Raw genomic sequence first — 27,939 nt, forward strand, 5'->3', positions numbered from 1 at the left:
AAGGTTGTATCTGCCACTGCCCGACATCACCCCCTCAAAGACCCTGGGCCAGATGCATTTCTGTCTCTTTTTTGTAAGACCTTCTGCCCAACTCTCGCTCCAATACTGACCAGACATTTCAATTCAATAGATTGGCCCGCAACAATTCCACCCTCAATGTTAGCGGCCTCTGTTGTGGTCCCAAACATGGAAAGGACATAACACAATGCGGTTCCTTTAGACCGGTATCCCTCCTCAACGTGGATATCAAACTGTTCACTAGTATTTTAGCTGGATCCTCTCATGCCGGATCGGATTGCCCCAAATGAGGCAGGCTTTGTCCTGAGCAGGCAGTGTAGTGAGACGGAGATGCAATTCCCCATCCAATGAGCCGCTACCTCCATCCCCTACTTAGGGGTCCAATTAGCCTCCTCGACAAAGACAACCGTGCCCCTCAACTACCAGGCCTTGCTCCGGAAGATCAAGAGCGATCTCACTAGATGCAGGCTGTATAGACTGTCCTGGCTCAGGCAGGTGACCCCCCTGAAGGTGATTGTATACCGAAGATCCTATTTCTTTTCTAGGCCTTCCCGCTAAAACCTCCTGTAGGCTTCATACAGACCCTACAGAGGGAAATGAACTGCTTTGTTTGGGCCGAAGGATGACAGCGGATGCGGTAAGAGCAGAGCTACAGACCTCCAAAGGAAGGAGGATTGGGTATCCCGAAACTCCTGCAATATCACCAGGCATCACAGCTTTGGAATATGGTAGAATGGACCAGGAAGGAATGTGAGAAACACTGGCTGTTTATGGACAGGGCAGTTGCTGGACAACATTTGTGGAAGGTTCCCTTCTTGAAGACACCTCAACGGCCAAGGAGCATCTATTGCTCCCCCGTTACAATGGCCATGATGGAGGTATGGGCCCAGTTGGCAACATAAAAGGGCTTGTCCTTGCTTCCCTCGCAGCGGATGCTGATTATTGGCAAAAATGACTTCAATCCGAGATTGAACCAGATGGCATTTCAGCTGGGGCAACAGGTGGGATACCGGTCTGTAGGGCACATGTTTGACAGAGAGGGGCCCCTCCCCTTTGAACAGCTCTGCACTGACTATGCACTGCCAGAAACAGAGAGGATGCATTACATTCAGGTTAGGCACTCAGGAGCACAACAACCCCTTACAGTGTTTGAGAATTAGTTGATCATGAAAAAGTCAGATAAGCGTATTATGACGGTGCTCTACAGTATTTTGCACTACACCATTCCACAAACAAAATCAGCAGGACAGACGAAATGGGAGTGACATTTGACACAGAAGGAGTGAGAGGAGGTGCATTATAGAGTGTGATGCACAGCTCGTAACACAGCCAGCATTGAAACTACTACAAAGATTGCCACGTATTGGTACCTCAAGCAAGTGCGCCTGAATAAAGGTCGTCCTGCGAGGAGTGATGATTGCTGGAGGGGGATGCGGATCTCCAGGGACCTTGTTACACTTATTGTGGGAGTGCCCCAAGCTGACCAACTACTAGGAAACAATCCTTGACGACATTGACAAACGCCTGAATATGCAACTATTCCGCTTCCCTGCCTATGTCAACCTGGGCCCCCGAATCCACTCACTTTCCTGCTAAAATCATGGAGAGGATGACAGATAGGTCTGGCCTTAGAGGCAGCCTTTCAAAACATTTTGACACATTGGGGCAAGGGACAGTTCCAGACACACTAGGGATGGCTCGACCACATATGGTACATCTTGGAGATGGAGAAGCTACTCTCACAGCACAGTGACTCCTACGAAGAGCTTTAGCGTTTATATATTAATCTACTTTCAGTGGAGTGTAGGGAATTAGCCTGTTCCCAAATATCTCCCCTTATTACGCTTGACCGACATCGCTGGCCCTCCCTGACCTGATAATGCTGAGTAGAATTACTTTACCTGCAATGTATTGTGTCGTCTTAACCTGTATGCTTTAGCTGTGAGTACCTGGGGGGGTGGGGGATGGAGTGGATAGAGGGATATTGGGGGGTTATTATTCCGTTTTTAGGTCAAGCGTTAGCGTTCGGCCTGCTGTATACTAAAGTATACAATAGAGTGAGTTCCAGTGTTTTGATTTGTTAGTTGCAGTGTCCTTCAAAAATCCTTGCTTGCTAGTGGTCAGTTGTGCCTCTTTGTCCTGCCTTTTTTCACTTTGAGAGTAGCACAAAGTACTGTGTAATTACACTAGGTCCTGTTTTTCTCTTCTGTAAGGGACTTTTTTTGGGACATTTGCCTGTTTCACCTCAACAGTGTGGGTGCTTGTTCAGTCCCTCCTCCCCACCAGCTCCCTCTGTAAACATAAACCACAGCAGAGGGGGGCTTTTCCAGTGCCAGCTCACCCTCGCTCTCTTTCTTTTGTTATTTTCAGTCTGTCTGGCAGTAAAAGTCCAGTCAGTAATTTACAACGCTATGAGCTCTAACTCGACCAAGCACAAGACTATTGCATTCCAAATGCTTGTTTTTAACAGTCACTAAAATTATGTAATGCTCCTTGATTCTTTGGGTCTTCCGCCAAGGTATTTATTAGCCATTATAAACATTTTACATTGTTGCGCTCTGCAGATCTCCAGCATATACAATGTAACACATACAACGAAAGCCAACTAGGAAAAAAAATCTCCATGCCAATATTGGAGTTGGGCAAGTATGTGCAGCGGTCTGTCATTCACATAGAATTGGCAGCGCTGTTCTTCTGCAATAAACATATTGCTTGACTCGAAGATGTCTATAACGCTGACTGACAATATATGCGTAGGAAACGCCCAGTGTACCTTTTTCAGATGACCTCTGACGAAGTGAGTATGCGCGCTCTCGTCTTCCTGATTCGGTGACGCCTCTGATCCCGCCTCTTGGTGCGGACATCACGTTGCCCCCGAGGCCCCCCCCGCAGACAGTCTAAACACCCCGCTATAGGACCGATTCGCGTGGGGACACACAGTGACTTTGGAGCAGGACGACTGAGGGTACTATTACGGGTGCTGCTTCCAGGTGAGCGTGGACCTTCCATCTAGTACGCGTGCCCAAGATCACTTGCAGATGAGGGAACATGCGCTATAAGGTGCCTCCTTTTTGTACAAAAGCCATGCAGGAGTCTACCGGTGAACCACGCAATGGGAAGCACCCCACATGCTGCGATTTGTTTGGATCATGCACAGCATGAGTCGCGGAGTCAGCTAGTGCACGCCACCTGCAGCACTCCAACCACTGTGGCACCAGGCATTTGGGAAGTAGTACATGGTTTCTTTGGGTATTACAGACGTTAATGAGCATGTTTCCTCGGGTGTCCGGTGCTGCAGGGTTCCAGGTGGCGTCACATCTAAGCACCACAGAATGGCGCCCCGAAGCTGGATGTGTGCACACAAAACAGACTCCACGGGAGGGAAAGGCATGGCAGGAGCTTCTGACACTTGTTATGGCATCACTGGAGCTAGGCCTGTTTAGATGCTCTTTGTATGCTCGCTAGCTGCTTACTATGAAACTGTTGGCAGCCTTCCTAAAAGTGGTTAAGCACACTTTTTTGACGCATGGTATACGGGTAAATGACTCCACCAGTCTAACTAATCACTTCTGTTAAGATTTTTTTCTGTGTTTAGTGGATATCTTCAAACCAGAAAGATATCTTCAATAACATGGCAATAAAAGTTCTATGCGTAACTTGTAATGGTGAATGAATACATAAATAACATAGCTCTGTGTAACAATCTCTGCACTTGAATTGGAGACTCCTAATTTCTCAAGTTGCTGAAAACGAAACACACGGCGAATGAGCATCTAACACATATACTGGTGCTTCTCCTGTAGCTTCAATAACTACCTCCGGCTTCGTCAGTAAATCTCTTACAGAAGATACTTGAGTAGAACTGCAGAGTTACTAACAATTTTAATAGTCTCCTTCTATTTAATCCCTGTACTTTTACTAAAAGTTTTTACTCTACCTATCTCTATCTCTACCTACCTTTACCACTACCTACTTCTATCTACACCTATTTCACCTATACCTACCTCTATCTACACATAACTCTACCTACATATACTCCTACGTCTAAGTACACCTACCTCTCCTTCTATCTACACCTAACTCTATCTCTATTTCTACCTACCTCTACCTAACTTTACTCACCACCTACCTTTATTAACACTTACACCTACCTCTACTACCATATACACGAACCTCTACACTCACCTGTACCCACCTCTACCTCATACACCTACCTCTACCTTTCTCTATCTTTACCTACCTCTACTATTACCTACTTTATTTACCCCAGTCTCTATATACACCTATCTCTACGTTGATCTACATCTACTTTACGTACACCTTCTTTGTACCCTTCTTTAAAGCACATACATTTAAAATAAATTACAAGCACCACCCTTTAAAACGACATAAAAATATTAACTAAAGTGCTACAGTTCCTGACCCTGACTACAGCTTCAAGTCTTATGTTAAGCTATTTTTTTTTTATTTTCCCTCCTACATCGTAGGACCTGGCTGATAACTACAATTTTTATTCCACCTAATAAAGCAAACCGTCACAAAAGTAAAAAAAAAAAGGTATATGGCATAACAGCCGAAAAAACTACTTATTTGCAAAAAATATACTTTACTGGTTCCTGTTGAATTAACAGCATAGGTTTATGGACACAAACAATGTGTTTTTATATAACCAAAATAGGTGCTTAAGTAAAGCGACCCTGACTACAGCTTCAAGTCTTATGTTAAGCTATTTTTTTTTATTTTCCCTCCTACATCGTAGGACATGGCTGATAACTACAATTTTTATTCCACCTAATAAAGCAAACCATCACAAAAGTAAAAAAAAAAAAGGTATATGGCATAACAGCCGAAAAAACAACTTATTTGCAAACAATATACTTTACTGGTTCCTGTTGAATTAACAGCATAGGTTTATGGACACAAACAATGTGTTTTTATATAACCAAAATAGGTGCTTAAGTAAAGTGCCCCAAAACCTTCAGGTTTAATTTGCGCTACATATAAATTTGTTGTTTAATTTTAATTGGGCACTTCTGTTTAGGTATTATTACATACATATGCGATTAGTTAGCAACTGTAAATTATTTTTTTAAATCTGTCGGTAAGGGTTTACCATGGTTGCATTTTATGCTTCACTTAACGGCATTATAAACACACAATGTTTACTTTTTATACTCAAATTTAAATAAATTATATGCTTAGAAGAACATCAGGTGCTAATAAACGTTTTAATTGGAGGGCGCAGCATTCTGTCTGTGGGCATTTAACCACGCCCACCTCATGCCCATCACTTAACACGCGTTCGTGTGCTTGCCTTTCAAAAATCCTTTATCATCATTGGTAACTGCTTTGTTTGTCCCTCCTTCGGCAGTTTGGTTACCGCCTTGGACATCGACGCTGTTACATGAATAATTGCATGTTTGCCGATCTGTTTACTGTGAGAGAACTTCTTTTTCCTTTTGTCTCTCTCCTTCGCACTCATGGCGGCCGTGGCACTTTGAATCAGCTGTTTTACTTTTCATTTTCAATTTATGTGGCAATAAAAGTCCAGTTAGGAATTTACAATTTTAACAGCTCTAACACAAGCAAATGCGAGACACATTGCATTGCAAATGCTTGTTTTTCTTGGTATACATATGATGTTCATGAGAAGGGATCATGCCTAAGCGTACTGCAGTCGTTTCTTTACTTCTGAAATGCACTAAAGAGATTTGAACCATAAAATGTTTTTTTCAAAATCCTAACCTAGTGTATGAAATGCAGCTGTAGAGACAAATTTTTATAACTGCTTTGGTCCCGTCTGTTGTGATAGAAGTTGTTGCTGCTGAAGTTCCTGTTGTGGATGAGCAAGGACTAGGGGGCGCATTTGTGCAGGGAAGCTCTGTAATGTGACATTGAATTGGGACTACTTTTTAACCTCTTCAATATTGTAAAGACACAACCCAACAGGCTTTAGCAGAGCCATTGTGCCGTGTTATTTTTAAAGAAACAGTGTCACTCACATTTTCATGTCTTCCAAAGGCTGCAACCAGCACCTACTCCCCAGTATGTTTGACTGTCAGAGGTATTTTTGGTAGGCCTGGTAGGTGTAACAGGTAGGTTGGTTTATTAAGTTGTGCATGGTAGGTTAGGTATGGGCAGTCATAACATTTTTGTCTGATATTTAAAAGTTTGTGCTACTAAAACATTTTGTAGACTTCTTACAAATCATAGCACTGGTAATAAAAACACAAACAGGTCTGGTTATTAATAAAATACATGTTTGTGCTTATAGAGGAGTGGTTTATTATATCTGATGCAGCACAATATTTATGTTTGTTGTTTGGACTACCATGGGGATCCTGATCGGATAGGAGGAGCGTGGGTGAGGTAGGGAGTCAGAGAACGTGCCTTGCTTCTGTGCACTGCATATTTCACGCATTATTCCCTCATTCTCTCTCTGCCTTGTTATTTCCACTTTTTCGATATTTTCCTCTTCTCTCCTCATGTTTTCTTGACGTATCCAGCTAAAAACATTAGTATATACAAGTATTGGTTAATACAATTATTATACCTCTGGTAACTAATCGGGAAATTCCATGCCATCCAGATGCATAGCCTTTTTGTGGTCACGCTCTACTAACCTGGCCTAGAGGTACTCATTGCTTTATGCTGCGTGGCCTCATGTATGAATAGGCTTGTGAGCTCACACACTGCTCACCTGGCACAAAGCTTTATTACTGCATGCTGAGGCTAGCACCTCTGCAGCACAGCACACATGGCTAGATAGACCCCTTTGGTGAGACACAGGAGGCAAAGGAGCGAGCCATCTCCAGCCCACTCCACGTGGAATGACTGAACCATCTGCCTTGGGAGCTGTGGAACTGGCCTTTCTGAAAACCAGAACAAACGGCTGGATTGATCCTTTGTGTGATGTGTAACGGTGTGCAGAATCTAGCCGCACTGCAGATCAGAAGACCTGGTTACACTGACCCTTTGTGCGAGATGAGAGATCCGGAGCTCAGCCGCTCTAAGGAGTAGACCACAGGCTTAAACTGACCCTTTTTGCAAGACGGAAAGTGTTCTGGAGCCCGACATTCTTCATACCAGGACACTCTGTTTAACTAGACATACTCTTTGTGCAGTCAGAGGGAGCTCTGCAGCTTTCCTTTTTGCAGACAAGTGCACAATGCTAGATTGACTACTTATGTAAGATGGAGAAATCAGGGGGATTGCAACTCTGCAGTCAATTATACAAAGGTAGACTGACCTTTTGTACAGGACAGAGGTCTGGAGCCATTTCCTCTTATAGGCTTATCCAGTCTAGCCATATGGCTAAACTGACCCTTTAGATAAGACAAAGGAAAACGCAGCAACCAGTCCCTCTGTAGACCACTGCAGATGGCTCTAGTGACTCTTTATTCAAAGGAGCACTTCGATCCTGCCCCTCTGTAGGCCAGCAGACATAGTGAAATCTGTGTGAGAAAAAGGAAACCACAAGCCCCTCTGCAGACACGTGTGTATGGCTAGATCAACCCTTTCTGCTAGATAGAAAGAACCCTCCTGGCAACCCCTGTGTAGGTTGTTGGACTAGTCTGACTGTTTTTTAAGACCGGGGAAACCTTTGGACCTAGCACTTCTGCAAGCCATTGCTTCTAACTAGACTGTTGCTTTAGGTAAGACAGAGTGTGTTCTTGAGCCAGTCTTTATGGAGACCAGTATACCTGGCTATATCTACCTTTTTGTGCAATGAGCCAGGCTTTCTGAATACATTGCACAGGTGTAAGCTGGCAGGTTGTGTGAGCTAGATACCTCTGGAACTAGTCCCTCTGCAGAGCAGTACACATGGCTAGGCTGACCTTTTGTGTGGCACCTAGAGACTGATAGGAGAACACGTTTTTCCATTGTCTCTTTTAAATTAAAAATCATGTTCTTGAAGCCTCAGATCACTTCATTTCCTTCGTTCCAGTGGGGTTGCACAAAATAAATTGAGAAGAGTTGAATCAAGAATAGTTTTTTAATTTTAAAAAATCTGGTTGTCTATTTTAGTAACAATTAACATTATTTTTTTCTAGGAGATATGGTTACAGTAGATGAGCTGAAATATTTTGGTGATCCGCAAGGAAACTTTAAAATCCTCAAACCTTGGTGGGATGTTTTTACTGAATATCTCACTGTGTTGATGCTTATGATAGCTGTTTTCGGAGCAACATTGCAGGTAAATTATATCCTAATTTTACATTACCTGATCTTGTAAATGTATATGGGTGAGATGAGTCAGAGGACACATGCTGCATCAGCACTAATAGTCTTGGGCCTACTCCTGAACCTTGTGGGTTTGAAATTAACCCATGCAGGGGCCACGGACGGCCCATCAATTCATTTTAACGTTCTGGCTAATCTAATATGTTTTCTTACACAAGGGATCTATGTCAAGAGTCCTTTGATAAGTGTCCTGTGTCATTACTTGTAGGAGTTGTAGATTCTGGAGGCCTGTAAGACTCTACCTTCTCCACAACCAGCTCATAACATGACTAATAAATAGTATATGGTCGAAAGTGCCTACATTGTACACTGTATAGTGTTATAAAGTGTAATATTTGTGCCTAAAAAATTAAAGTGGGTTGTCTGCGTTGTATTACAAAAAAAAAAACAGTAAAGATGTTTTTTGAAAAATGGTTTAAAGTCCCTGGTGTAGTAGTCATGTGTCTCCTGACCACATTTTTTGTCAGTTGCTCACTGACAGAGTGCTGGGGTTACAACCAACATGGAATCTTTTTCCTAAAGAGTGGTTGTTGTTCCCAAGACTAAGCCATGACATGACACATGGTTATGCATTCTCGTTTTCACTTTGAACTTATACATCTGCTGGTAAAAGCCGCTGGACAGAAATCCTCTTCATCAGAAACTGCAAACCACCAAGGAATGGTCGAGAAAGGGCAGTAGAGACCAAACAGGAGAAGCCACGTGCCTGGCCTCTCCCACCTCTACTCTTTCTCCCTGTCCCACTATCTATCCTTTTTATTGTCAGGGAGGAAGCTTTTTACAGCATATATCTCTTACATCCGGGCCACAGCAGTTATACTGTGCATCCTTACTTGTTTTAGTGTGTTCTGCTTTTCTTGTGAAATGTCAACGCATTTTGCCACTGAAATCCTAATTTCAGGGTCCCATTGGGTGGGTTATTGTAAAAAACATGTTATGGTCAATTATGTTTTGATGAAGTAAAAAGCCCTAGTTATGCTGAATAAGGACACTGTGCAATCCCTGTAGGGTCAAATTGGCTCAGATACAAGTCACAGCCGAAGTGATTTTCTTTTGGGTTTATCGGTTGCTCAGTAGGCAGCACAGATGTTTTAATTTATCTTTGAATGCACTGGACTACATCCAAATGCTGGCTCAGTGGCGGCTGGTGACATTTGAAAATGGTGGGGCACAAAAGTTGGGTATGACTTATGCAGCGAGTGAAGGGAGCAAGCTTAATGGACAAACGTAGGGTCCAAGGTGAGTCCTCCTCCCAAGAAAAAAAAAAAATAAAGATTAACAAATGGTGCATTTGAAAGCAAATTAATTTAGTGAGAAAGTAAGGTTTATAAAGCAGTGGGAACGTATAGTCTTGAAATACTAAACACATAAAAAAACTGCCCTTATCGTACTGCATTATTACATACAACAGTTACTTTGATGTGCAATTGTACTTCTGGCCCTTTAAAGTGTGTGCTTGCCCAGTGTCTTGCATCTGCATGCAGCATCAACTTTGGAAGAAAATGCTCTAATCAGGCATCAGGAAGCACCCATAGCTGCTGGCTGCAATCAATCATACACAAATATGTGCAGACAGGTCTTTACATGGGATGAAAAAAGTGGGGGGCTCTCTAAAAGGGAACATGTAAAATACATTTCTTTGATTCCCATAGTGTGCCACCCGGCCTGTATTCTGATTTCTCTCTAAGATGTAATTACATCCAGAAATATAACACAACTGACATACACCTAAAGCCTGTCAGTACTATTGGCTTTGTCAATGATTGTTAGCTGTTTAAGATAAATGAGTTATAACAATGATTAGTTATAAATAATTAACATTGTACATGTTTCATTTCTGAAATTGTGAGACTGTGTCATGTGTGCTTTAAGTTAGATATGTATGCCCTTTTTCTCATCCATCTGCACATTTCAACCTCATCTCTTTTGTCTTCAGCACCCTCTTTTCCCTCTCCCCTGAATGCACACCCTTGCGTCTTCCTCATTTTACCACCCCAAACATACACTTCACTCATTCACATTGAAGCACTATTTCATTTTGCTTTTGCCTTCTAAATATTTTGACTTCTACGCACCCCTTCACACACATTTACACTGAATATAATTTGCAACTGGAATACATGACCATTGTTCTGTGTGCGCTGCCAAAGAGACCAGCCCATTATCAGGCTCTTTGCTTTGCCTTCAGCCTAAGCACCAGTGCTCTCAATGAAAGCCCCTCATATATATACTTGGCACAAGTCAAGGTATGCACCAAACAAGAGTAATACAATGCACAGAAACACAGCATGATGAAACCGCTAACTCTCTTGGGGAATCCAGCAGTAAGTAAAACATGTAAAATAAGGGGAGCTAAATGGCTGACACACATTGCACTCATGTTTACATTCATTGTTCGCATAACAATCCGTGTTTGTAGCATTAATGTTAAGGGCATAAAGATAGGCCAGTTTTATCGCCATACAGCAGATAACTGCCTTTACTTTAAGGACATATTTCTACTTTTGCGCTTGACTCGGATATTTGAATCCATTTTGCAGGAGAGCAAGAACCCTTCTCATTGTTTGGATCAGTTTAACGAGGAACAAAACCAGCAGCTCCACTTCTAAAGGTGCCAGCGATCTGCAGTTAGGGCCTGGGGTGTCACCTGGCAGAGGTTAGCGTGACAAGGACTCTCAGTACAAAAAACCCCACAAGATTAGCATTGTAAAACTTACCGTTACCGAAAACAAGGCACTATATTACACATGCTTGCATTGACTCCTATTGCAGGACGAATGAGGAAAGGGTGGAATCTATGCCTGTTAATGACAGATGGCTGCCCTCATGCAGGGATGAACACTCCAACGCCTAAAATCATGACAATAAAAGTGTCACTGGCCTATAGTGGATACTGTCATAGACCACAATAGAAATGAAGGGCTTTAAAGCAGTCAGCCCTGTGTTGTGCGTCAGAGTATAGAAAGTTGATTTACTGCCTGGCTTCCATCTTGTGCTTCAAAGTGAGGCAGGGCAGGGAGCCTGGGACAGACAGCACAGACTTAAATGCATCAATTTGTTTAGAGATACAATTGTATCTCTAAACAAATTGATCTATTGAATATTTATTATATGAATGTGTAGGAATTTCAGAGGGGCAGAGCCCCTCAGCCCTAAAAGAGAAACCACCTCTGTGCTGGCTCTGGTTTCTGACACACTGTGTTTGCTTGTTACTTGAGGTCCTGCAGACCGGCAGGTTGTGCTGTGGCTGTCCTAGCTGCAGTGAAGCTGTGAGTCACGTTTATTCCATTCCCTTATTTAGACTTGTTAAGGCTATGTGCTTGTGATTACCTGGGGTGATGACAGATTATGTCAAATCAGCATTGTGGGTTGATGTGGATTCCTGGTTTTAACGTATTTGCAGTGTTAAATGCCTGTTGGGCTGGTTGTAGTAGTAGTCCTTTGATGCAGCCATTTTTTAGTCCAGAAGGCAGGCAGTCTTTTTGCCTTTTTCAGCATTGCTGTTCCATGATGGCATTCATCAGCATTTGAAAAGTGGCTGCACAGCGGAGAGCAGATATGCGAGGAGGCACTGAATGATGTTTAGGGAAAGGCTTGAAAAGTGCAGTAATACCAGTGAGCACTCTAAATCCTTCGCAGCTTTATCACTGCATATGAGCTATGGCCTGCTTGGCACGGTAATCTATTCACTGCGTCTTACCTGGCATTCTCACCATTGGGTGGCGTTGTTCGGATCCGCGTTATGTAGTTGGAGCCGTCTGTGACGTCACAGTCGCCTATAAGGGCACCACCCAGGTGTACGTACGTCAGTTCCCTTCCTTCAGCGCCGATTAAATTGCAAATCTGGAATCCAGCTACCCTCTGTCTGCTTTTTGACAGGCCTTTTTCGACCTTTTTGTCAAAGATTTTTTCACTGTGAGAGAACGACATCTAGGAAGACGGGGTACAAGCTGCGCAACGCCTGCCACCGTGCCATGTCGGTGACCGACCACCATAAAGTATGTCTCTGGTGTTTGGACCGAGACCACATCTCGAAGTCGTTTCCGACTGCTGGGCCATGGCTCTGAAAGCTTTCAGGTAGAGGTCCCTGAAGCTCATGGCACCCCGGCAGTCGGTGTCGACTGGTGCGACTCCTCAGATGTCACAGTCCTGGTCGAGGAGGAGGTTGTGGGACTGCCCTAGGAGCCCCAAGTCCTCTTCGTCCTGCTCGAGGTCCTCTGGGCACTCAAGGAAGAGGCACAAGAAGAAGTCCAAACAGACTTCGACTTCACTTTGCCCATCAGCAGAGCCATTGCCAGGGCCGACTTCGAGCCACCACCCCCTTTCCGGGGGCTAGAGCAACCCCTGCTCAACTCAAAGAGTTTTCGAGGCCATGCTTCTTGTATTTGAGTGGGGTGACCTCACTGGCATGCCTTCTGGCCCGCTGGATCGGCAGGGGGCCCATCAGGTTCCACACCAGCGGTTTCAGCACCAATGGGATCTCTTGGATCCAATATCAGATCTGGAAGATGCAGAGTCCACACAATTATCCTCCTCCAGCGTCTTTCCCGACTTCGATGCTCCCTGCGCCATCGCCGTCCACCGGTAGTGCAAGCCCCATTCAATGGGTATAATCAAAATAATTCTAAATACATCATTAAAGCTGAAAATTAGCTTGTTGTATAATTTTTAAAGTATATTTTTTTAGATGTGCTCTTTACAAGGTTGTCAATATTACTTTTTATGTTTGTACTTGTATTTTTTTGTCTCTTCATAATTGTATCGCTCCCTTGTCTTTGTTGCACTCATAATAGGATATTGAGTAAATTATGTAGTGTGTTTTTAAAAACAAAATCTTGTCTAAAGTGTATTTAACCCTTGTATGTGATATTTTGTTTAATCTTATCATGTTTGATGTCTGTACACACTATAAGGGAACTATAACTGTTGTATTTCAGCCCTGAAGAAGTCCTGTCTTAACGGTGAAATGCGTTGGCAGTTTCTGCTATGAATGTGTGCTATTTTTAAAGAAAAGAAGATTAAAGAGAAGGCTTAAATGGACTTATATTAAAGAATTGGCCTTCTTAATATTGTTTAGTGTGGTGCACCATCCATTTTTGAACATCTGCCAGGAGGGTGAGTGAGATGCAGTCTCTCTCATTTAGCCCTTGTATCGCACCATGTCAAGATTGTACTCAGAACTCGTGCCTCTTTCCTCCCCAAGGTGGTGACCACATTTCATCTGGGTCAAAACATCACCCTGCCCACCTTATTTGCTCCACCTCATCCCTCTAAAGAAGAGGAACGACTCCACTGACTCGACAAAAAAAAAACGTTGTCGTTCTACCTTGACCGCACAAAAGTGTTCTGGGTGGATGACCAACTCTTTGTGGGGTATGTGGGTGCAAAGAAAGATCGGCGGTGTAGAAATGAACCATTTTGCGCTGGGTCGTTCTCTGCATTAAGATTTGCTACATTGGCCAAGAAGCAGCCTCCTAAGGGCTTGAGGGCTCATTCCACCAGCGGTATGGCTGCTACCACTGCGCTAGCACAAGGTGTTCCGGTCCTGGCTATGTCAGGCAGCAAAGTGGGCATCATTGCACACATTTGCAAGACACTACTGTCTGGACAATCAGGTCTATAGAGAGGGCATTTTGCCCCTTCGGTCCTCTAGTATAAGGAGATCTGTCTGTTCCCGTACTTCTGCGGGTACTGCCTGCTTCTGCGGGGGCTCTCTGAGTTGCTGAGCACCCCCTCTGTCTCCTCCTCCAAGGGGCGACATCCTGGTCCTTCCTGGTCCCCAGAAGCACCCAAAATCCTCAACCGCGACTCTTGCAGCTAGCAAGGCTTGTTTGCGGTATTTCTTCCTGGAAACACTTCTGCAACCTCCAGCACGCCGTGGGACATCTTCCATCCAAAGGAGAAGTTCCTAGCCCTTTTCGTTGTTGCAGAATCTTCGGCTTCTTCAACCTGGAGGCAGCCCCTTTGCACCTTCATCCGGGGTTTGGTGGGCTCCTGCCCCCCTGGACACTTTTGTGACTCTTGGACTTGGTCCCCTTCCTTTACAGGTCCTCAGGTCCAGGAATCCGTCTTCAGTGTTTTGCTGGTGCTTGTGGTTCTTGCAGAATCCCCTATCACGACTATTCTGTCTTTCTGGGATAGTAGGGTAACTTTACTCCTACTTTTCAGGGTCTTGGGGTGGGGTATCTTGGACACCCTTACTGTTTTCTAACAGTCCCAGCGACCCTCTACAACCTCCCATAGGTCTGGGGTCCATTCGTGATTCACATTCCACTTTTGGAGTATATGGTTTGTGTTGCCCCTAGACCTATGTCTACCTATTGTATCCTATTGTGATTCTACGTTGTTTGCACTACTTTTCTTACCGTTACTTACTTGTTTTGGGTTAGTGTACATATAATTTGTGTATATTACTTACCTCCTAAGTGAGGGTATCCTCTGAGATACTTTTGGCATATTGTCACTAAAATAAAGTACCTTTATTTTTAGTAACTCTGAGTATTGTGTTTTCTTATGATATTGTGCTATATGATATAAGTGGTGTAGCAGGAGCTTTGCATGTCTCCTAGTTCAGCCTAAGCTGCTTTGCCATAGCTACCTCTATCAGCCTAAGCTGCTAGAAACACCTCTATTCTACTAATAAGGGATAACTGGACCTGGCACAAGGTGTAAGTACTACAAGGTACCCACTATAAGCCAGGCCAGCCTCCTACAGTTTTGGCTTGGGTTTCTATAATGAAGTAAGGAATCTGCAGCTAGAAGTCTCTATCAGATGAACAAGTTGCTTACCTTCAGTAACGCATTATCTAGTAGTGACTCTAGCTGCAGATTCCTTACATTCACCCATGCCTCTGTGCTGTGCGGACACGTCTAGTAGGGTCAGGGATTGTCCTTTTCAGGTCCCTAGTTTTTTCTTTTTTGCACAGACAAACTGTTAGTTCTTTCCATGGCTCTGCGCTTCTGGCGTGGAAGTTAGTGGAAACGGAATTGATGTACACGCACCTGGGTGGTGCCTTTATAGGTGAACTTGACATCACAGATGGCTCCAACGACGCCGATGACGCCACGTGGATCTGAACAACGCCACCCGACGGCGTGTGCAAGGGTATTGCTCAGTAAAACTTCCGGATTCTAAGCTGACGCCAGGAAATTCTAAAGTAAGAAATCTGCAGCTAGATAGTCTCTACAAGTTAATGCGTTAATGAAGGTAAGTAACTTGTTCAACATTGCTAATCCGGGCTGATTTTATTTTTCTGGATGACATTTTTAAAAATGGTAGATACATACTTCACTTTGGTAACAAAACATAGGTTTTGGGGGTCAAGTGGTCTTATAGAGACAGAAAATAACTCCTCAGAGCAACCCTTCTGTTATTTTCCAAAATGGCGGCTCTAGTAGAGGAAAAAGAGACCTATCTAAAAATGAAACAAATAATAATGTTTTTAATCCTTTTATGTATACACCAGTGTGTATGATCTGAATATGCAAAAAATAATGTTATCACTCCTGTTTTAGACACATTTTCATAGTTAACTTTATTTGTTTCGGCAATCGCTTGTTGTACATTTGCACAATGTTGAACATTTGCTACAAAAAGATGTCCCTTTCGATATGCTCATCCACAGGTTTTGCAAGTACATAAACATGTAAGTTCTGTGGGTAGAGGCTTTAGTAATGTAATAGACTCTAGCACCCCATCAATATCTTCCCAACCAAATTCACACTGATCTTTCTCTACTTATGCATGATCCAAAACATTTACATATCTTCTGATGTGTCCATATAGAGAATATAACATTTGTGGAAGGTCACTTAGGTGGTCATTCTGACCCTGGCGGTCTTTGACCGCCAGGGCGGAGGACCGCGGGAGCACCGCCGACAGGCCGGCGGTGCTCCAATGGGGATTCCGACCGCGGCGGTAAAGCCGCGGTCGGACCGGCACCACTGGCGGGGTCCCGCCAGTGTACCGCGGCCCCATTGAATCCTCCGCGGCGGCGCAGCTTGCTGCACCGCCGCGGGGATTCCGACCCCCCCTACCGCCATCCAGATCCTGGCGGTCGGACCGCCGAGATCCGGATGGCGGTAGGGGGGGTCGCGGGGCCCCTGGGGGCCCCTGCAGTGCCCATGCCACTGGCATGGGCATTGCAGGGGCCCCCGTAAGAGGGCCCCTACATGTATTTCACTGTCTGCTGCGCAGACAGTGAAATACGCGACGGGTGCAACTGCACCCGTCGCACAGCTTCCACTCCGCCGGCTCGATTCCGAGCCGGCTTCATCGTGGAAGCCTCTTTCCCGCTGGGCTGGCTGGCGGTCTGAAGGCGACCGCCCGCCAGCCCAGCGGGAAAGTCAGAATTACCGCCGCGGTCTTTCGACCGCGGAACGGTAACCTGACGGCGGGATTTTGGCGGGCGGCCTCCGCCGCCCGCCAAGGTCAGAATGAGGGCCTTAGTGCGACTGATCTCTTGAACTCACTGTACCGAAGATGGTCAAATGTGTGACAGTCAAAACCCATTTTCCACATACGCACAAGGTATTTTTCTATGTCTTTAAAGTCACATTCTTCTTCTGTCTCAGAAAATCCTTCACAGGTTCAGCAGTTAAAACTCCTAGCTTTGTTCCAATTTTGCTCATAGTGTCATCACCTGTAAGAATATGTGCCTTGATAAGTACACTGGGCATCTCTGGGTCTAGTACAGAATATGAAGCAGAATTAAGTGTCTTTTCTTGCCTGTTCCATAACGTTTCCATAACTCTGACAATCATTAGCTTATGAGCATTGCAACCAGTCTAAGTAGCACAATAATAACATCTGTGTCGTTTGACAGTACAGTGACTAGGTTGGAACCATTTCGAACAGACCACTCAACATGTGACACAATACAGAGGTCAGCTTCCTCCAATTTGCTGTTAAGTTCTTGAACAATATGGCCCGTACCTTTTGAATATATCTCTGCAGGCATCAACTCCTCATTGAAAATCATTCCACTTGCAGTTATTGGAAATTCAGTGTTCACTGAAGCATCAGCATTGTTTTGGCGAGTTAACATCTCCATTTTCACATACACCCAGCACATGCATATAACATACACACATTGCGCAGTACTTCATTATCCCTGTATTGAACATTCACAGGCACACATACACCCAGTAGATGTGCACAACACATGCCTTGTGCAGCACTACACACCAAACCAATGTAGGCCAAGGATGAGTTAAGCACACAGCAGAGGGACTTTAAATGAATGAGCCTGTATGTCTTACTCCAGTGACCCAGCTAAGAAGGACCTGTTCACTTCTACAGATCACTACACAGTATGCTGCCACCGCCACATTTGTGCTGCTTTACTCCTGGTAAAGGCAGTAGCCTTTCAACACTATGGGGGTAGCGTTTTGGCCACCCCACCCAGACCCACAAGACTGTACTCTGTGAGACAGGCCTAAATCATGGCACACACATATAATCCACGTTTATCTGTGACAGCAAAAAATCAGCATTAGGCCTTCAGACATCAGTACGTTTAGGGCACTCTGGGCAGGCAATACATCAATTACCATGCTGAGAACTTTGCCTTTCCAACAGCCTGGAAATCACAAAACTTGAATGAAGCAAGAGTGATGCTTTATGTTAACCTTTTCTGAACTGAGACAACTCAAGCAGGCCACTCTGCGACCTGAGAGGGAACAACTGAACATAAATCTGGCCAAGGGCATGGCCAAAGCTGCATACGAATGCAAAGGAATGAATTGCCTTTCCATCCCCAATCTACAAAACTCGAGTCATTGTTCCCTTGATAGCATATTGCTATGGACCCGCAGCATTCCGAGGCAGTAGTGCTTTTGATTGAAAGGTTACCCCCAAAGGTTTGGGGCCTTTCCTTTGCCCTGCCCGAGTGGAAATCAGGATGTCTTTAAAAATTAAGAGGTGTGAAGAGGTACATGTGACACTCAGACCTGTTGCATAAGAATAGAGAGCTAAAAGATCCCCTTTTGGGACTAGTTAAATAAACAATAGCAACACCACAGTAACTGTGGAAACACAAGAACTTCATCACCCCAAAAAGGCAATGAAATGAGATTTCCCGATACTACTCCTCTGAACCTCTCAAATGATGAGTGGGTTGTGTGGGTGGGCACATTGCTGCTGCTATATTTATTTCCCAGAGTGTATCTTCCAGAGAGGATAATGTACTACACTTTAATTGGGTCTTGGAATCATAATCTAGGAAACACACCAATAACTGAAAGATCAGATAATGAAAGGGTAACTTTTTTTGTTTCCCAGGGGTTCAGCATCAGTAGTTATAAGCACTAAATAGTCCTGCCCACTTACTTCAATCCCGTAGCACTTTAAAACATATGCATATAAAACCGTGTACAAAGGTACATATACACAGGTTTTCAGGCAATAAAAGACTAAAAATGATCATTGTAATTTATTTTTATTTTAAAAAGAAACTAATTAAACAAAATTAGAAGTGACCATTGAAAATATTCCACAAACCATTTTTTTTCTTATTTTTTTAATGAAGGGCAAAATTAACCAATAGGCTGCAATGCAGAGCACAGGGAAAACATAGATTATATGTAGACATTTTCCTTTATAGAAATTCCCAGTTTTCCTGTCATGATGCCTTCCCTTTTTGTGAGGTGCCCTGCTTGTATGAAGAAAAAGGCCCAAGCAGACACTTGCAGTCTTTATTTTCTTCCTGAGGATCATGTTCTAGAAACCTGCAGCCACTGCCAGAAGTTCTCCAGAAGAACACTTAGGACAGAGAGAGTTTCAGACTGCATTGATGTCAAGAAAAAAGACAGGAAGCAGCTGATAGGTCATCTAAAGGCCATTGGGCCGGTCATTTTTCCACCAGATATACCTCTTCCTGCTCCATGGACTACCAAGGGTAAGATTCAGGAAGAAGAGTCCTTGAAGGTAGAAGCAACACTCCCGATCAACTTCAAGTAACTTGAAGTTGAGTAGCTTACCCACTTGCTTGCCGTTGACAGGTACGATGTTGAAGACATTGTTGAGACCGCACCCAGCATCAAGAGAAGCTGGAAGATCACCAGAGAAACATTCTTTGACGTTGAAACCAATGTTGACTTTGAAAGCAAGACACATGGAATTAAAACCTCACTTGACGTTGAGAACAAAATCACTTTCAACCCGCATTTCGGCGCAGTAGCTGAAGGTCGTGTGGAAGAGAAAAGTAGGTCACCTTTGCTTTTCGGCACAGGGCTTAAGGACCTCTGGAAGAGAGAAGTGACTGTCACCTCTGTAGGAAACTGGCTTTTTATGTAGTGGTGCCACAGTAAGGGCACACTATGCAAAACATCTACACAACCCTTATTGGTTTACAGGGCTTACTTTAATAATCCCAAGCGCTCTATTTGTGGTAGTGTGGTCGAGCAGCTTAGTCTTATCAGAGGGGAGTGTTAAACATTTGTGGTACACACAAAGTCAATGAATGGTTTACTCACTCAATAAGAAAGCCAAGACCAGTTTATAAAAATAAAGGAGACTTTTATCAGAGTTTAGAGACTTAGGGCCAGATGTACGTCCCAGAGTGTCGCAAATTGCAAGTCGCAAAACCACATGTACAACAGTGTACCTCACACTGTTTGCGTTTCCCAATGGGGTTGCAAATGATCTACCTCATTGATATTCTTGAGGTAGGTTGCAATTTGCGACCTCATTGGGTACAGCTGCACTGACAGGGATGATGGCCTGCTGAGAACAGCAGACCACCATGTCTGTGGCTGCTTTTAAATAAAGCAGTTTTTTTTTGTAATGCACCCCGTTTTCCTTAAAGGAAAACGAGATGCATTTCAAAAACAAAAATGAAAAGTTTTCTTTTCATTTTTTCAGAGCAGGCAGTGGTCGGTGGGACCACTGCCTGCTCCGAAAAAATATTTTCACAGACATTCACAAAGGGAAAGGGGTCCAAAGGGGACCCCCTTCCTGTTTGCGAATGGGTTAGCGCCAATTTGAAATTGGTGCTAACTGCAATTGTTTTGTGACTGCATCTATGGTCACAAAACAATCATACATCTCACTGCGGCTCGCAATTAGAAAGGGAACACCCCTTCCTAATTTTGCGATTCGGGCTGCTTGCGACAAGAAAAAAACTACGTACATCAGGCCCTAGATCTTTAGGATAACTTTAGTACAAGTGGAGATATCGATTTTAAATGTAAATAGAAAAATAACGGTTTTGAGCCATGTGCTTCGAACGCTACAATGTTTTCCTGTGGGGGAAAAAAGCACATATAGCAAACATGTACTTGCAGGTGGAGTTTGGAGGATCCCTTTGGAACTTAAGGTGCTAGGTGGCTAAGGTCCAAAGTTCCACCAGCAGTTTCTTTTTACCTGTCCTGCTGTGTCAGGGGTAGAGCTGCTGATCGGCATAGTAGCCTTGAGTGCTGCACCAGTAAAGTCAATGGGGACATGAAACAAAAGCTGCAATACGGGTCTTGGAGACAAGTCCTGAAGAAGCCAAAGAGGGGCTCAAGCCATGGGGACCCCAAGGCCAAGGGGACGTGGTCAGAAGTTGTGGACCAGGGCTGTGAGGCTCAGGTGCGGAGGGTCTTGACTTGCTGGTTATTTACGTTTAAGGCTCTCACGTTGGTTAGTAGATCTGCAGAGGGGAGAAAAACAAAACAGCAGGGCCACTCTTGTTGTGGGTCTTAGCTGTCCTGATGTCCCTAGACATGAAAGAAGGCTTCCATGGTGGTGGGGTTCGGGCTGGTCGCGAAACAGGTCTTGGCTGGTGAAAGTGCCCCGGGTCTCAGGATATTGGTGCAGGGGTGCTCCTGGAGGTTCTAGCATCTAAAAGCTCAGCAGAGAGACAGGGCTGACCTCCAAGAGCCACAAAGTCCTACTCCTAAAGTGGTGCGCCCTCAGTGGACCTGATGGTCAGCAACACGATGGACCAGGCCAATGTGGTTGGTACCTGCTGATGCAGGGGGTGGCCCCTCCACCCCAAGAGAGATGATAGCTGGTTGTCAAAATGCTAGACAGTCCTTCAAGTGTTGGGGAGGATGCACAGCCGCAGGACTAGTCAGGTCTTTGCTATTTTTAAGGAGCAAACAGCAAGGCAGGATTTTTGCCAGTTTCTGTCCAGATCCTTGGTTCTTGCAGTGCAGTTTCTTCTTTGTCCTTCAGTTCCCAGGAAGTCAAATCTGCAGGCCTGGTACTGAGGTGACCCCTAAATACTAAATTTAGGGGTGGTTAGGGGAGTACAGGTTAGTAACCAATGGGCTACCTACCACTGGGGTACTACATGACCACTTCTTGTGGGAAGTGGGCATAACCTTGACTGAGAAGTCCCTATTTTACCAAACAAAATAGTGAAGCCCTTCTCTGGCTGTTCACTTTAGGTAGCCCACCTCAAAGTTGAGGCTAGCCTGTGGGTGAAACAGACCTCCTGAATAACTATTTTCCCACCTGCTCTGGTGCCAAATGGGCTCCAGGGCAGGGGGTGGCATCCCCCGGCCTGGGAGGAAGCCGTGGTTGCATGTCAAAGACAGCAGAGGCTTTGAAGACTCCTGCTTTGACATGCTAAATTGCAAGCCATCCTGCTGGGGAGGTGCGAACACCTTCTGCCGAGCAGGCTTTGTTCCTGACCTCTGAGCACGGGCTCTCCCTTGCAGGGGGGCAGGAATCTGTCTGTTATGGCAGGCTAGAAGATACCAGTCAGATAGTGCACTAAGAGATTGGTAGGGCCACACAGGGCACCTCTAAAGTGCCCCATGGGTGCAGGTCCCAATAAATCTTATACTGGCATTAGTACAGATTTATTAAGAAGAGATGTTTGATACCAAGCCCCGTTACTTTCAGTGAGGCCATCATGTTGCTTGGTAACTCATAATGACCATTGCCCAGTACATATCCTCAGTTGGCTTCCTGAACACTTGCAATGACTAGCAGTGGAACTAGACCTCACAGGGTCATACCTTCTCATGCGGATGTGCCCTCACATGTGAGGCTCTAAAGGCCTCCTGTAGGGATGAGTCACATATAGTAAATGCAGTGTATTTGGGCATTGCACACAGGGAGTGGGCAGTGTTGTGTTTACAAAATGGCTTCCACCATTTCACGCATCCTGCAGTGGAAGTCTCCCAGCAGTTTCACTGTGGATCCCTTAGTGTGGCATAATACATGCTTCAGCCCTTAGGGACCATCTTTGGTACCCGTGCCCTGGATACCAAGGGTACTATTTACCAGGGCCTTACAATGGTGCTAATGCCCTTGCCAATTGGGTTATAATTTACACTAAAGTAGTTTTTAGGGGATGACCACTGACACTGGGGCCTGGTTAGCAGTACCAGTGGGCAAAAAGTGGGGGTGACCATATCTAGAAGAGGAACTTTTCTACAACCTCCAACTCTGAGTACTAACGCTTATTCCTCTTTCCGGGAAATCATCCCAGAAGAACTCCTGAAGAGCTCCATCTACAAGGAGTTCAACATTTCACTGTTTTTTTCTCCAGGCACACCACCTACTACGGTGCCTTTGTCCACTCCTCATCTCCCTCCTAGAATGCCTCTTCCTCTTTCTGACCTTACAAGACCTCCAAGAGATAGGAGTCATCATCCTCAGAGTCCTCCACCTGGAACTCTGCGAAGAGCTAGACGTCTAGAGAGACTGCATAAATCAAACACTAGCTCAAGAGGAACATCTATGAGATCCTCAAGGAGAAGATATATGTCTCATTCCAGATCCAGGCAGTCCAGGAGGAATTTCAGTAGAAGATCACTGGATCATGACTCTCTACTCCTTAGAGCAGACCCTACTCATTAATTGTTGCTGCAGCAAAAAAGTCATATGCAGTAACTCCTTCTTCCTCCATCCCAGCGGACAGAGAGAGCAAGAAGATGGACTCTTGACAGGAAAATGTGTGGGACATCGGTGTTAACAGTGAAAGTTGGCAGCACCACTGCACTTTTGGCGAGATATGATACATCTCGCTGAGATTCTGTTACAATTTGTTGGCAAGCTACAGAAGAAAGACAGACAAGACTTCCAAGAGATCCTTAACAAGGGCATACTTGTCTCCAACCAGTCCAGTGGTGGATACTTATCACTTGGCGGTGCATGGATACTGCCATGGTATCAGAATGAGACAAAGTTCATGACTTAAATTGACTGGACTTAAACCTGAGGTACAATAAAGTGTCCTGACTTTAACGTTCTCAGGGAATTCTCTTTTTGGCACTCATGCAGATGATAAAATAAACTGCATGAAGTTTGTGATAGAACATTAAATCCGTGGGTCTTGGGAAGAAAAGGGGATACAGAGGAAGGTACGAACCCTATGGCAGACATTTCTTTCCACAGATGGTTCAAACCTCACAATATTCAGACCAACAGCAACAACAGAGACAACCTTACCACTTGTATATGACCACCAGAGTTAGAGGAAGCCAGAATGAATATTCTCTTTGATTCAAGTACCCTCCTTCATCTGTACCACAAAGCAAAACACTGGCTTACCAACAGGATTTCATGCAGAAGAAAGTAAACATCTTACTACAGAAAAATGCAGTGGGTTAGGTTCCTTATCAACAAAAAGGATTCAGCATTTATTCCTAATAACCTCTGGTTTGAAACAAAATGGACCAAAAGAATAGGAGTAGAGGCCTATTGTTGACCTCAGGATAATGAACAAATATGTTATAAAAGAAAAAAGCAGGATGCTTGCATGATCTCAAATCTATCCCCGGTTACATCAAAGGGACTTAATGTGTGCAGTAGACCTTCAGGATGCCTATTTAACATCCCAATAATAAGGAAGCATTAAAAATTCCTATTCACAATCCTCCCATTTGGGCTAAAATCTGCTCCTTGAACATTTGCAAAGTGTTATGACAGTCTCTGCAACACACTTAAGTAGGTAACACATCATCTTCCTCATGTCTGGAAGATAGTTAATCACAGGTGCATCTTCAGAGGAGTCTTTGAAGCATTTTAAAATATGCCTCAATGCCCGAGCACGTCTGGGTCACTGAGTCAACCTTAAGAAATCAACAAGACACCCAGCACAAAGTAGATACTACTTTGGTGTGATCTTGGATAATCAGGCTGCAAAAGTGTGTCCTTCGGAGGAGAGACAACCATCTATCCATCTGAAGTGTCTCAAACGAAAACAAACCCTTTAAATAATGGCACAACAGTTATAATATTCCTCAGAATATATGGCATCCTATCTTTGTCTTGTTCCTCATGCCAGGCCTCATATGAAGCCACTGTCGGAAGCTAGATAAGTACCTGTTTTTTTCCCAAACCCGCAGATAAACTTTGTAGGTTCGTTGTGCAAGATTCCAGCAGGACTCTTCTGCAGCGTTTACTTCAACTTCTGGCCACTGGAACCGCAACTGGACTTCACAGGAACCTACAATCTGCAGCTCCAGCAACAACTTCGCTCTGCAACATTGTTTCTCTGGCTCTTTCCAGCAACTGCAATATTTTCCCGGCTGTGCATCCTCTGAGGGCGGCAAGTCTTCGGTCTGCACCAAAAAGCAAGAAGGAATCTCCCTTGAAGTGGAGTCATTCCCCTGCATCAACAGGTGCCAACTGCAATGATGACTGCCCGTGTGGATCCTCTCTCCTGCAACTCTGAGTAGATCCTGCAACAACAGTGGTGGTCTTGAGAGGTCCCCGCTCTGTCCTCTCTAGCAGCTGTCCAACTTGGGATGTGCTGAGTCCTTCTCTTTGCAGGACAGTACTCCTGTGCACTGTGACTCTTGCTACCAAGGCTTGTTGGCTCTTCTTCCAGGGGATTTTCAGGCTCCATGTAGCCCCGGCCTCCAGCACCCCTGCTGCTCCAGCGATGTGGGACTCCTTTCCAGGTGTGGGCCTCGCTGCGACTCCTGTGCCTGGTGGTTGTGAGTTGCTTGTGGGGGCTGCATCGTCGACCTCTGGCTCTCCTCACTGCTTAGGGTTGCCTGGGACTCCTGTCCTTGGGTTGAGTCCTCTCGGACCTTCCTCGTCTCCAACAGCTCTACAGCTCTTGCCTTTGCCAAGGCTTGTTGGTGGTTTTCCACACCACTGAAGGACTGCAACTATTTTCCCGATGTGGGACATCGACTGCATCATTACTGGAACTCTTCTTCCGCTCTTGTGCTGCATAGCCGACTCCTGGTCTTCACCGTCAACCTGGTCCTGCATCTCCAGAAGGGTGATGAGTGGCTCCTGCCCCAACCGGACTTGGTCCCTGTAATAGGGTGGCCTCAGATGCCACAGATGTGGGGCCGACAACCGAGTGCCCCGTGGGCACTCCAAAACAACATCAACAGGAAAGAGAGCACATTAACCCGGAAATAGAGGGTTCGAGTGGAACGTGCGGGAGAGTGAGGAGTGAAGAGGACGTGAAGACGCGGAGGAGAAACCGTCCAGAGGGAAAAAACCCGAAAATGAAGGACCGACTGGAGAAACCACAGAGGAGGATGATGCGACAAACAAGGACACATTAGAGAGAGAGAGAGAAACGGGACGGGCAGCGGACCCCCACACAAGGGAGAAACGGTCTGGGGAGAAGAACGAAAGAGCCTGCCACGTCCCAGGAGGGATGTGGCTCATGCAGGTACGTGGTACGTGCCTGCATTCAGAGTCCCACTAACTAATTGTGGGGGTGGGGAGGAGAGGGAGATGAAGAGAAGGGGGGAGAGGAGGAGGATTGATTTTTGACAAACAGGGATTGCTCCTTAAAACACTTGGTATCCTTGCTTGTGGGCTGCACACCCTCACCAGTACTGGTTTGTTGCACGCTACAGAAATTAAGAAGGACAGCACAGCAACACTGTTTAGCACTATACTTCACAAATCCCAGAGGAGGAGTGTTCCTTTCTGTCTTCTTTTTCTTTCCTTGTCTTTCCTTTCACCACCGCCCCACCTCATTTATAAAAGAAAGCCCACCAACAAAACAATTAATTACCCCTCATTCCTTTGTTCCCTGTTTTCCCTTGGGTACATCCTACGGTGGGAACCGCTGGCAACGAGACCGGGAAGATACCTAAATAAACAAAGGAAAGAAAGAGAAGGACCAATGAGAAGAACATTCAAGAAGTAATCCACTGTAACAAAAGGAATAGAAAGAAACAGAGAGACCCAAAGAGGAACAGTAAAAAGGAAAAGAGTGAATAAAGAACTGTATAGAGAAACACATAAGAATAATAAAGTCAATTCTACTACCATAAACCGTTGTCTGAACCACTTTTGTTCCTCTAGGTTAAGCCCTGACAGTATACCTACTAGCCAACCCACAACATTTTGGTGTCAGGATTGGGATCGTAAGATCCTGTGGAAAACCCCGGGAATATGGAGGGGAAACCCTCTTTAGAGGATATGATACAACAACTTGCTGAGTGACAACAACACTTACAAGTGGTTTGGGAGGAACAACAACGAAAGGCCCGAAACGACCGAGAGACTCTACAGAATGCATTAAAGAGTCAAGCTACTATAATTGCTAATAATCAATTGGTACATGAAACAGTGCTTAAGAAATTAACAGACCCTATCACTACCATTCGGGTACATCCCAACGTCCCCAGTTCTGTACAGCAGAAGTTTCAAGAGGAAGAGGACCCTGATGCCTTTTTTACAAACTTTGAAAGGGTGGCAGCGTCAGCCAATTGGCCTCGGGATCGGTGGGGACAATATGTGGCACCTCTGTTGACGGGAACATTATAAGCCGCCTACCAGGCAGTTCATACCGGGGGAACGACCCCCTATCCAAAGAGAAAGAAGGCTATTCTAGAGAGAGTGGGATTTGATACAGAATATTACCGTATAAAATGGATTCCTATGGAAAACCCTGAGCCCTATATTCGAGAATACAAGACTTGGGATTAAAATGGTTAAGTCCGATAGGTACGGACTGAGAAGAAGTGATTCGGATCATATTATTAGAGCAGACTACCTTTACAAACACGCAACTGGATCAAACAACATCCTAATGTAGATACGAAAATAGCTAAAGATTTAGCATGTGCGTTTCACTGAGCTCCAGAGTTGACAATAGGGTACCAGAAGGGAAAAACTCCTGGAAGGCGTTTATCTATCTCGTCTTTCCGAACACGACCGGTGAAAAGCCCAGAAGAAATACAGATTCCTAGAATAACCGATAGAGAACAAAATCAAACACCCCAATGTTATAACTGTGCTGTGTGGGGACATATTGCACAAAAATATCCCCACAAAATACCAAAACCAGTGCCAATGGAAATAGGAGTTACCCGAGGCAGGGTATTTTGCACTGCCCGAAAGACATCCCAATATATAAAGGAAATGTTAGTAAACTGGAAACCCACTCAGGTGCTGATTGATTCAGGGTGTAGCCAGTCAGTGATTAGGGCAGACTTGGTACCAAAAGATCAAATAAAGAATAATACATTTGTCTCCATCTGCCGTATCCATGGGGACATGCGATAATATCCCATGGCCGAGATTCACATTGAATAGAGAGAGAAAAAGGAATCTCTTATAGTGGGACTGATACTCCATTTGGTTGAAGAAGTTATCATAGGAACTGATTAGGTAAATTTTTCTGACTTACTAGACAATGTACGCACCAGTCAGAAAACAGACTTATGGTTAAGTGAAGATCCGTTTGCCCAAAACCTCATTACTTTGGGTAAGGAAAAAATAAAATGAAGTAGGAGTGAGAAAAAAAAGCAAAA

General features: G+C 44.7%; 1 protein-coding gene across 1 annotated transcript in view; it reads left to right on the forward strand.

Annotated features, from left to right (window-relative positions):
• The first annotated feature begins 8,077 nt into the window (after positions 1-8,077).
• The window catches only part of LOC138293843 (volume-regulated anion channel subunit LRRC8C-like), a 65,661-nt gene continuing 45,799 nt past the window's right edge, over positions 8,078-27,939 (forward strand). Inside the window, exons 1-2 of the mRNA XM_069233154.1 lie at positions 8,078-8,215; positions 22,945-23,003. Of these exons, the coding sequence (XP_069089255.1) occupies positions 8,078-8,215; positions 22,945-23,003 (197 nt within the window). The remainder of the gene's footprint in view (positions 8,216-22,944; positions 23,004-27,939) is intronic.

This window comes from Pleurodeles waltl, chromosome 4_2 (assembly GCF_031143425.1).
Source record: "Pleurodeles waltl isolate 20211129_DDA chromosome 4_2, aPleWal1.hap1.20221129, whole genome shotgun sequence".
Classification (NCBI taxonomy): domain Eukaryota; kingdom Metazoa; phylum Chordata; class Amphibia; order Caudata; family Salamandridae; genus Pleurodeles; species Pleurodeles waltl.